Consider the following 12,685-nt stretch of genomic DNA (forward strand, 5'->3'; position numbering starts at 1 on the left):
TGTATTTCATGGGACCATGGCTTAGGTTCGTAATTGACAGAGTTAATACCATCACTGCTTTCTGATCAGTAAGTTTTATAACATCAAAACTACCCAAAAACTATCAACCATAATTTTTCTTCCATGTTTCGGCTATGATCCTGACGTTGATGGCTTGACTTATTCATTATAAGAATCATTTCCCTCACTTTCAGGTGACAAAGCTGTCAAGTGACCTGTTGAAAGGAGTTAACCTTCTCATCATTTCTCTTTCTAAAATTTTGTTCTTGCTTCTCTGCTGCAGCTTCTTTCTTTGCAAGTGCCTTGTCTATATTTTCCATTTCCTTCTGGAACTTTTTTTCTCAGTGCCAACAGATTCCTAGTCTTCTGGTTAAGACATGGGCTACATTAAATAACTCTGAGACTTTCCTTACACTTTTTTTCATCTTCATGAACAACTTTGAATTCTTTGCCTTGTTCTTTCCAAGATTTTCCAATTATCTCAATATGCCTTCAGCTTTGTAGATATTCTTGCATTTTACCAGATTGCTAAAACATCCTGAGTTGTGGAATGGACTTCCTCCCTTTTTTTTATTTAACTGCTTTTTCTGTAATGAAAAAACAATGCTATGACATCTTTTGTGGAAGGAGTTTTGAGTGGAGCAGTTTGGTTTACATCTGTCCAATAAGCCATATTTCTGTTGTCTTTGGGGTAATAGTGCTGATTGCCAGTGTGCTTGTTATTTTTTATAACATATCTGGAAACTTTTTAACAATACGCTGTTATGATTATTTGAATATGCATAGAGAAAAAAGCAGCCTGAAAATTCAAGAGGAAACTTGTCAAAACATGTTTGGGTTGTGAATAAATTTGTAACAATTTTAATTAATGAGGAAAAAACCATATGGCTTCATAGCTGTAAAAATTTTTACTGAATTTTTTATTTATTATAAAGAAAACAAAAATGAAAGGGTGCCTCATAGAAATAAAAACTAAACTTCAAAAATAAGGAGCATCCTAATGTGTAGGCAAGATTTAAGGAAGAGCAAACCAGTTGATATTTTTTTAAAGAGCTTGAGGTTGTAATGCTTGTATATAACAAGAATTACAACCTCAAACTGAGAAGCTCGTTCATTGGGTCTAAAGTTGATCTATAAATGAATGTTGGGGAGTTACTGAAAAACAAAAAAATGATGGATACTGTTTCAGTAAATGCTGAAGTTCCTGTAAAAGATGCATAAAGCTGAAGATTGTTTTTTCTGATCTAGTTTGTGATTGACATTATCCTGCTTATTGGAGGTCTGGTGTTGCTTAAAAAAGTGTATCATGTCTGGATTATCTAATCCTAATCTGGATAATAAATCAAGTAGAAGTTAAATGGATGAATAACACCATTGAGCTTGAGTTGCAAAAAAAAAGAAACAATTGTGGATGAAATTTAAGGAGAAAGGTGATCTGCAGGCACACGAATAGTACAAAGCACAGGCCAGAAGGGTAACCAGTGTGGTAAGAAAAGCAAAAGCAGATTATGAAAAGAAATTAGCAATGCAAGCTAAAGTGAATCCAATAACAGTTCTTTCAATATGCAGCAAGCAAAAGAAAAAATGTATACGGCAAAATGATTCTAAGGAATGCTGATGGCAGGGAGGTAACTAAATCAGCTGAAATAGTGGAATTACTAAGCGACCACTTTGCAAGAGTATATCATCCAGGCTGTGATATTGTAGGAATGAGAGAACAAATGGCTGATACAGGAATTGAAGTGAATGAAATGGAGGTGAGTATATTACAGAACCTTAATGTAAATACATCTGTGGGGTTGGATGGTATACAGCTTGAGTCTTACGTGAAACTGCAGAGGAATTGTCAGTTCCCTTGACCATATTGTTTAATTTAAGTCTCAGCTCTAGGTTAGTCCCAAGGGGGGTGGAAAGAGGGAGAAAATAGTTCCATTGCATGAAAGAGGTTCCAAGACTGCTGTTGCAAATTACCGACCGATCAGCATATCAGGAATTGTTATCAAGGTTTTGGAGATATTAGCCAAGAGCAAAATACAGGAATGGATAGATGAAAATGGGATACTGTATGGAGGACAGCATGGTTTTGTGAAGGGGTAGATCATGCTTCAGTAACTTGCTCATGTTTTATAATACAGTGACTGCTGAACCGGATAAGGGTAATGGATTTACAGTGATACTGCTGGACTTTGCTAAGGCCTTTGATAGGTACTACATGGAATTCTAATCAGTAAAGTGCAGCACATGGGGATGGATATAGGGTTGGTGAGATGGATAGAAGGGTAGTTGATGGAGAGATATCAGAGAATAGTTTAGTCAGGAGTGGAGTCCAAAAGAAGGCCTGTTACTAGTGGTGTGTGCTGCAGAGTTTTGTTCTTGGACCACTGCTATTTAATTTGTTCATTAATGATATAAAAAAGGATCTGAGAGGAACTGTTCATTTATTTTCTGATGGTGCAAAATTGGATAGAGTAATATTGAATGCACATGATGTCAAAATTTTGCAGGATGATTTGGATAGATTGGCAGTCTGGGCTAATGAGAATGGATATTTAATGTAATTTAGTTTAATGTAGCAAAGTGTAAGGTTATGCATTTTGGGGTGAAAATATTAGCAGCAGTATATCACATTAGTGGAACTGTACTCTAGGAGGTTGACGAAGCCAGAGATTTAGGTATGTTGGTGGATAGGGAGTTGAACTTTAGGGGGCACATAGCAAAAGCGGCTAAATCAACTCATCAGATCACTTGGTTACTGAAGAATACTTTGACGAGCAGAGATAAGCAATAAATATAAGTTTAGGGGGATAAAAATCCCTTATTGTTTTTCAGCCAGTAAGCGAAACTAAGATCGAAAACTATGATCTGTAACGTTTCATGCCGACGAACTGTCAGCGTATCCAAGCGTAAGTGACCACTTGGTAGTGCCACCCCACGGCAACTCGTTGCAAAGGTGGAGCAAGATCCCTCACTGTTCTTGATATTTTCTCATAATGTAAAACACACAGCTCTTAAGAGATGTAGTACTGTTTTACATTATGAGGAGAGGTCACTACCCAGACCGGTTTCAACCTTTTTTGAGGTCTCATCAGTGAGTAGCTAGACCTAGAATATCAGAGTTTAAGTGAAGAAAACTTACATACTTTTGCTATACGATTGCCCGAAAGGTGTGTCACTAATTATATTATATTATAACATAGTATAACTAAAATGAATAGCCAAAGGGCTGTTTTTTTCTGGCGAGGTTGATATTTTCATCTTAGTTAATACTATGTTATAATATAATATAATTAGTGACACACCTTTCGGGCAATCTTATAGCAAAAGTATGTAAGTTTTCTTCACTTAAACTCTGATATTCTAGGTGTAGCTACTCACTGATGAGACCTCAAAAAAGGTTGAAACCGGTCTGGGTAGTGACCTCTCCTCATAATGTAAGACAGTACTACATCTCTTAAGAGCTGTATGTTTTACATTAAGAGAAAATATCAAGAACAGTGAGGGATCTTGCTCCACCTTTGCAACGAGTTGCCGTGGGGTGGCACTACCAAGTGGTCACTTACGCTTGGATACGCTGACAGTTCGTCAGCATGAAACGTTACAGATCGTAGTTTTCAATCTTAGTTTCGCTTACTGGCTGAAAAACAATAAGGGATTTTTATCCCCCTAAACTTATATCAACCTCGCCAGAAAAAAACAGCCATTTGGCTTTTCATCTTAGAGATAAGCAAGTTATTTTTCCTTTTTATTGAGCCTTGATAAGACTCCCCCCCCCCCCAATGTTGATTACTGTGCCCAGATCTGGGTCCCTGGGTTTCTTCTTGATGGAGAGGGGGTAGAGAGGATCCAGAGGCGAGTGACCAAGATGATAGCTGGTTCTATGGAATGAACCTTATGAGAACAGGTTGAAGATCTCTGGGGTACAGAAATTGGTTGATAGGCAGAAAAGGTGTGATATGATTGAAACATTCAAATTACTGAAGGGTTTTTACAAGATTAATTCAGAGAAAATTTTTCAGAACAGGTCTGGTGATGTGAGAACTAGGAGCCATCCATGGAAACTGAGCAAGGGTATTAGAACTAGGTTTTTTACTTGGAGAGTAGTGAATGAGTGGAATAAGCTGCCAGAGTTTGTTGTTGATGCCATGACTTTAAATGAGTTCAAAGCAAAGTATGATAGTTACTGTGCGAATGCCGAATAATTGTTCTTGACATGATGTTTAGGGCTTCCATGGATGAGTCTGAGGACTCCTTGGAGTTGCCCGTAATAATAATCTAGAACATTTCTAACTTATTATTATTATTGTTCCGGGAAACTCCAAGGAGTCGACAGACTCATCGAGGGAGGCCCTAACATCATGTCTGGAACAACTATTCAGCATTCACACAGTATCTATCATATCTTGCCTTGAACTCATTCACCACTCTCCAAGTAAAAAATCTAGCTCTAACACCCTTGTCAACCACGCTCTTGCCCAGCTTCCATGCATGGCCCCTAGTCCTCCCACCACCAGTCATATTTTCAAAAATATCTTCTGGATCAATCTTATAAAAACCCTTCAGTAATTTGAATGTCTCAATCATATCACCCCTCCTTCGCCTATCGTCCAATTTCTGCAACCCACAAATCCTCAACCTATTCTCATAAGGTTCATTCCACAGGCCTGCTATCATCTTGGTCACTCGTCTCTGGACCCTCTCCACTTCCTCCCCATCACGAAGAAACCCTGGTGCCCATAACTGGGCATAGAAGTCCAGATGGGGTCTTATCAAGGCTCGATACAGAGGAACAACAACTTGTTTGTCTCTGCATGTTAAAGTATTTTTCATAAGCCAAGTGATTTGGTGAGCTGTTTTAGTCACTTTTGCAATGTGCAACCTAAACTTCAACTCCCTATCCACCAGCACTCCCAAATCCCTGGCCTCATCAATCTCCTGGAGTACGGTTCCACCAATGCGATATACTGCTGCTGTTCTTTTCACCCCAAAGTCCATAACCTTACACTTTGCCAGAGTTTGTTTGTCTATCCTTCAGCCGATCCATTGGCACTAATGTGTTAGAGGTTTCCAACCTTATGTGGTTAGGATTATCATGGGAAATAAATAGAAATTCCATTTCTTTTGATTGTCTGCAAATGACAATTAAAAAATTACACTTTAATTTCTTAAATGTAAGTAAATTGCAAATTATAGTCTCCTGTTAACCTGCATTACTTGGACAAAAATGGCCACAAAGTACATCTAGCTATATACACTTATGAGCTTATTTTAATAGTTGCTGAAGATCAGATTAAAAATAAAACAAAAAAAAAAGTTGTATACGTAATCTGTAGTCAGTGTATTAATTTATTTTTATCTAATAAAATAGTAGTCTTGCTTCTCTCTCTTCCCCTCCCCCCACCCTCAGTGTAGAAAGTGATGTAACCTTTAAATGTTATCATTTTACCTCTTCATGAATTTTTTTAAATTAATTCATTTATTTATTTTTAGCCACCTTGTGGGATTTTTCTACCGAACAATACGTATGATTGAAAATGGAATTAAACCTATTTATGTATTTGATGGAAAACCTCCACATCTTAAGTCTGCAGAGGTAGATAACTATTTTTTATATTGTTTCATTATTTATATACTAATAACTTGCATAGTGTGGTTAATAAGTGCCGAAAAAGTTTTGTGTTATGTAAAACTGCACTGTTTAAAACAATAAACAATTTTGTCATGTATTATAGTGTAATGCATTCCAAATAGTTACTATATTGGTGTGTTGGGGGGGGGGGGGGGGATAATAACAATTCTGCCTCATTTGTTTAATTAGTAAATACTAATTAGTACATACAGAAAAATTAAAACAGATCAAAATAAAACAAAAACATAGCAAACATTTTTAATGTTGATAACTGAACATGAGTTTTTATTTGGAAAAACTGTATTTAAAAAATGTAATTTGCAAGGGTTTTTTCCTTTATATTCTCTGCATGCCTCTCTTTGTAACATTGAATAGCATTTTTGAATACTTGCCAAACTTTAATGCTTCATTCAATGTTAGGATCGGCATCCATAAGAAGATCAGAAGTATTTGAAAGCTCATTTAATGAGAATTCTTTTGTAAGTACTTCAGCAATGTTTCATCTAATTTATCTTCCTCTTCTTCATATTTTGTTCAGTTTTTGTTCTAGTGTTAACCATTTGTTTGTTAGGTTCACAAACTTTGTTACATTTCCTCTTCTCTCATAATTGTGTATAAAAGGTTATCATATATATAATAAAAAGTAAAACTTTTGTAGAGCGACCATGACTTTTTTGTACCAAAGGTGAAATAATAATAAAAGGTGTATTGATACAGCTGTTACTGTAATACTAAATCACTACAGTAGTGTTTTAATAGAGTTGGAATGTTAATGCAGTACAGTACCATACCACTCTTAAAAATTTTTCAAATTGTTAAAAATTATAATCTGTGCTATACCTGCACTATGCAGGGTATTATTCTATATCAGGGTTTCTCAAACTTTTTCTATGATGGAACACTTTGCAAATCCTGAAATGTTCACGGAACACCTTGGTTATTTTGTAATGTATTAATTAATAATTGGTAATTTAGCTTATTTTATTGTTAATTAATAATTAATTAAACATCATTTGAACTAATTTGTGCTGATTTTCATTGACATATCCCATTCTGATCACCAAAAATTTATAATATCATTATAAGTACTTACGAGTGAATGCAGACTTATTCTCCTGTGTGCTGGTTTTGTAGAGTAGGTAAATATAAATAAAATTAATGAGTAAATCTAAGCGTTAAGAAAAAACAAGAATTTATTGTCAAATGTTAATTAGTAAAAACAAAACGCATAAAAATAGTAAAACACATATATTGCAAATTAAGTTCTTAATGACTCCGACGTTTTTAGGTCTTTGAATTGCAAATTCTTTTGATATCAGGCACAATATTAGAAAGTTGAATTCTCGTATTTGGTGTAGCGTCGAGTCTGTTCCTGGACTTTGATTTGGTTGCAGCATAATATGAAAATCCTGCTTCGCATAAATATGTCGTTGTAAAAGGAAGTAAAACAAGAATAGCTAGTTTTGACACGCTGGGGTACTCTTCTGTTAAATTTGTCCAGAAATCATTTATTGGCAGTTCCTTGTATTTTGGTTTTAAATCAGAGTCACTAATTAAGTCAATTAGATTTTCATAGTCACTTGCGCTGAAGCCTGCTGGCTTAGCTGTCACTGTAAATGGATTCAGAACCCAGGAATTGTCCTCACTGGATTTTGGAAAATATTGCAAAAGGGTTAATTGCAAGTTATGCAAGTGTTCTAAAATTACGTTAGATACGTCTTCATTTACTTTAGAATTTATTTCAGCCAAAAATTCATGCAAGGTGGGAAAAACGATCAAAATTATTCTGTTCAACTGTAGAAATCCAGAATTGTAACTTCCTATCAAAAGATACAATTTTATCTCTTGTATTAAAAATTATAATATTCTTTCCTTGTAATGATAAGTTAATTTCATTGAACTTTGTAAAAATATCTGCCAGATAGATACGCAAGACTCATCAACCATGAAGAATTTCTTAATAATTCAATAAAATTTTGTCCTAAATTATGTGACATCAAGAAGACCATTAACTCACTATGAATTTCAAAAAGCCTCAATAATGCTTTTCCTATAGCCATCTCACTTCAGTATGTAATAAAAGTGCATTATGTGTACTATCCATTTCATCGCACAAAATTTTAAATAATCTGGATTGAAGTGGTCAAGATTTTGCATAATTGATCATTTTTATGGCTTCATCCAAAATAGTTTTTAAATATGTAGGAATTCTTTTTGTTACTAGTGCTTGTCTATGCAAAACACAGTCACTTTTGGTGGCTCTTGTAGCTACTTGCAGGATACATGTTACAACTCCCTTCATCATTCCTACCATTGCTTGAGCACCATCTGGACAAATATCAGTACACTTCTCTCAACCGATTTCCTGTTTTGTAATATAATTATTAATACAGTTGCATATATCTTCTCCGGTAGTTTTTTCTTGTAGATATTCGCACATGAATAAATCTTCTTCAATACTTTTATAAAATATGTAACGAACAAGCACTAGTAATACAGCGAGTCCTGCGACATCTGTAGATTCATCCATTTGCAATGAATATTCACTGCAAAGTCTAAGTCGATGAATTAGCTCTTTTTCTATGTCAGCAGAAAGATCTTTGATATGGCGTGAAACAGTATCATTTGATAATTGTACTGCATCTATTTTTTTAGCAACCTGCTCATTTAACATGCATGATACAGTGTCTTTCACACAAGGCTTAATGAGCGTCTCACCAATTGTATGAGCTTCACCATGAAGTGCAATGCGGTAACTCACGCGAAATGACGCCTCTGTTGCATTTTCAGTTGTAGCAATTATAGCCATTTGAAGTTTAGATTTTTCTAGCGAGTCACGTCATCTCTTAAAAAAATGTATATCTTTTCCTTTGTAATCAGTGTGTTTCGTTTCGAAGTGCCTATGAAGTTTAGCTGAAGCCAAAGAACTGTTTACTAGTATTTTATTACATAAAACACACATTGCATCAGGAGCATGTGTATTGCCAATACACTTAAATCCAAAATTTAAATAACTTTCATGGTACTTCCATTTTGGTCTGTTCTTAGATGACTCTTGTTCTTTAATATTAGCTTTTGAAGAAACCACAGTTTGCAATTCCATATCTTCTCCAATCATACGAGTAGATGTGTCAGCAGAAGTACTTGCTCCTCCTTGTGTTAAAGTTCCTGTCTTTAAACAAGAATCCATTGGTATTTTTTCAATATATTCAAATTCCAATATTTGTCAGAGCTATAATAAAAACCAATAGAATTGTGTTGTAAAGGTAACTTTAGTATGAAAAACAATAAGATTATAAATAATAAATGTCGAATAATATAAAAGTAAACGAATAATGCAAAATAGTAAAAAAAGACTGCAACACTCAAAAGTAAATATGAATTGTAACAATACTTGTAAGAAAAGTACTAAACCGTATCAAATAATGTAAAAGCAATTGTAATAAGAATGATTTGATAAAATGTTTAGTAACAAAAATTAAACAGTTTGATTGAAATAAATCAGATATTAATTATAAAATTAGTTAAAAGAGTAAGAAGAATTCTTTTTTTAAAAGCCACCTCACCTACTCCCTATACATGGAAATAAAAAGGCATTAGCTGATTTTTTTTTTTTTTTCAGAGTGCCCGGTCCCAATAAATTTACTCATTAATACCTTTCCAAAATTTTTTAAAGTTCATGCATTATCATAAGTATTAATAATTAATTATGGCATAATCATAAAGAGTATTAGTACGCTTATGTATACGGTGTGGCATGCTGACAAATATAAATTACATTTAAATTAGTTATCAGTCACTGGACTAATGAAATCTTGTAGCATGTCGTAGTTTCTTCAGGCAAACATCATTAAATTAATTTGTGCTGATTTTCATTGACATATCCCATTCTGATCACCAAATATATTTATAATATTATTATAAATACTTACGAGTGAATGCAGACTTTTTCTCTGTGTGCTGGTAGTTTTTCCCTCCTTTTGTACATCCTGGAGATCTTTGGAGGCTTGAGGTGGATGACTCACTATCTGTTCCGTCACAAACATCTTCAATAAGAGATTTCTTAATACCAAAATTAAACAAAGTGCCTTGTCTCTTATTCATATTAGATTTTAATTCTGTATTCCTATTACTTTTTAAAAAAATCACAGCACTCCGGTTTCAGAACAAGCACTTACACACTGCAATACGAACTTGCGAAGAAAGTATTCAGTAGTAATAGATTTGAGAACCGGATACAGACTACCTTGATCTTCAATTTCAGTGGAAAAATTTTCTTTATACTTTCTTGCTGATTGGTCACTGACATTTGCAACGCAGATGTTATTTCATTCAGTTTTGAGAACACGTCGCCCATTGTTGTAATCAGCTTGCAGGCAATTTTTATGATCGGTCATAAACGGCGATATTCTCTTTCCTGATTGTTGAAAGATTTCAATGTGTGAAAATTAACGATAATTCATGAATATTTCCATGTTTAAAAATATGCTGCTTGGTCACTGACACAACAGATGTCTTTTCCTTCAGGTTTGAGAACAGAAGATATGACACCAATTGTTGTAATGGGCTTGCAGGCAATTTTTATGACCCGTCATAAAAAGTGGCGTTCCCTTTCCCAAATGTTGAAAGGTTTCGATGTGTGAAAATTAATGATACACAGATGTTATTAGGTATTCTGGATCTGAGCTTTTCGACATATTCACGAATATTATTCTCCTTAGAATATTTTTATTATTATTTATTTATTAATGAAAAATGCTTAGAAAACTAAAATGACAAATTCCAGAACTTCTCGCGGAACACCTATTCACCTTCCGCAGAACACAGTTTGAGAAACCCTGCTCTATATTATAATGATATACAGCAGATCCCTAATACAGTAGATTAAGCAAGGTATTGTAAATCGAATCCTAAATTCCCATAATCTCAGTGTCATGATTCAAAGTTACATTCTTGAAAATACAGTCTGTATAATACTACACCAAAGTGGAAGGACTGTAATAAAAAAAAAAAAAAATTAAGAAACACATTTATTTAATCATATAAAAAGTATAAAAATGTTAGCAGGATTTTTTTTTTTTTTTCAGTGATGTTGAATGGTGAATATTATCCCTTATACCAGATTTATGGACTTAACTACTGCTGCAAAATGCAAACAAACAGATTTATTATAGCACTAAATATAGTAGCCAACTAAACACATTTGTCCTGACATCCTCTTTCAAATTTTCAGTTCCAGAAAATACATATAACTGTTTATAATGCAGTTATTAGGTACAGAAAACACATTTATGTAAAGCAAAAAGATGTACATGAGAATATATTTAAATTGCATTTCAGATATTTGATATCATCAAAATAATTCACAAATAAAAATTGCACCAAGAAAGTTGCAACTAACATGTGGTATGAGCTTTGTGAAAATGAGATTGCCTGATGTGGAAGTGCCATACATACACTACACTAGTTCCTGCCACTGGTTTGCTCATGTGCAGACACTGCTCAGCATGAACATGTTAAAGGGGATAAATATAGCTTTGATATATATATATGTTTATTAAAAGGACTCTAGGCTAAATACAATAACCACAGAGATAACAAAAATAACATAATAATGCTAATAAACTTGAATGAAAAGCACATATATTTCCTAATGAAAATAACAGTATATCATCAGTATGTGGAAACCACAAACAATTCATAGAACAGAAGTACAACGTTAATGCAACAATTGGTTGCATTAAAATTAAAAATGGTTGGTGCCTGCTAGAATAATAATATTTAAAAATAATAATAAATAAATAAAGTTTTTTTGATATATGTGATGAGAATCTCCCAAACTTTTTGGGAGGATCAAGAGAGGCATTCATTCTGATTCAGGTTAGGCTTGTCTGAAAAGGCTTCACAACTTTCTTTGAAAAGGTATTCATATTTAAAACTGCTTCTGTGGAGAAGACAAGCTTTATCCCATAGGTGATACTGTGTTTAGTATCAATACCTATGCTATGCCAGACCAGACTTTTGAAGTTTTAAGTATTTCGAGTTTAGTCTGGCATACCGTAGCACTGACACTAAATCCTGTGGGATGAAGCTCATCTTTTCCAGTTGTAAGTATGAATGCCTTTTCAAAGAAAGTTTTGAAGCCCTTTTACACACCAGTATAATCTAAATCAGAATAATTCCCCCCCCCCCAAAAAAAAATGGTTAGTTCTCACCTTATGTAAATAGCAAATATATATATATATATATATTTTTTTTTTTTATATGTGTTATTTTTATTCTGGCATGCAGCAATCATTTTAAATTGTTAAAGCAATTGTATTTCTGTATATAATTTATATACATGCATGCAAGTCCCCTACACACACACACACCTTATATTTCTCTTCTTTAAATTACTTGTTTCACTGTAATATCTAACCTTTTCATTAGTTTTTATTACTGTGGTTATTGATAGCACATAACAACTAATAATAATTTTTTATTATTAGTTGTTATGTGCTATCAGGTCTCTTTAAAGCTTAGACAGTAACTATAGCTCAACCAGTGATTGAATACATTAATATAAACCATAAGTCTGAATGTCAAGTTTAATCACTGGATATTTGGAATTTTCTGATTCACTGATGTCATTAATTATTATTTATTAATTTTACTTTTTTATTTATTATGTACATGTGTGTGAGTTTGTGTATGTATATATATATATATTTTTAATTAATTTATTTTTTCTCACAAGCGATCAGATCAGTTCATTGGCTTTAGCCATTAGGTAGCTTGCAATAGTATGGCATTGGTTGTTTTAATGCAGTATGTATACAGATGTATATATTCCTGAAGGTGAACTTAATGTAAAGTTAAAATGTTATTAAAATTTTTTCTAAATGGTACTTGAGTCCATAAATGTAGCATAATGAGTTAACAAGATTTATTGATTAGAATTTCTTAAATTAAAATCTACATGTAGTTTCTTCTGAACTACAGTCCTTTCTCAATAAATGTTTTCTGTAAGATCATGGCTAAAACCTGTCAAACTCTGTTTTTATTCGAAATTAGATC

The 12,685-nt window shown here is 33.5% G+C and overlaps 1 protein-coding gene across 1 annotated transcript in view; it reads left to right on the top strand.

The window, feature by feature from the left end:
* Fen1 (Flap structure-specific endonuclease 1) overlaps positions 1–12,685 on the top strand; it is a 253,230-nt gene that overhangs the window by 53,694 nt on the left and 186,851 nt on the right. The window contains exon 3 of the mRNA XM_090397341.1: positions 5,488–5,590. Coding sequence (XP_090253467.1) covers positions 5,488–5,590 — 103 coding nt within the window. The remainder of the gene's footprint in view (positions 1–5,487; positions 5,591–12,685) is intronic.

The sequence above is a fragment of the Typopeltis vanoorti genome, chromosome 9 (genome assembly GCF_054136105.1).
Source record: "Typopeltis vanoorti isolate ZY-2024b chromosome 9, IOZ_Tvanoo_1.0, whole genome shotgun sequence".
Taxonomy (NCBI): Eukaryota; Metazoa; Arthropoda; class Arachnida; order Uropygi; family Thelyphonidae; genus Typopeltis; species Typopeltis vanoorti.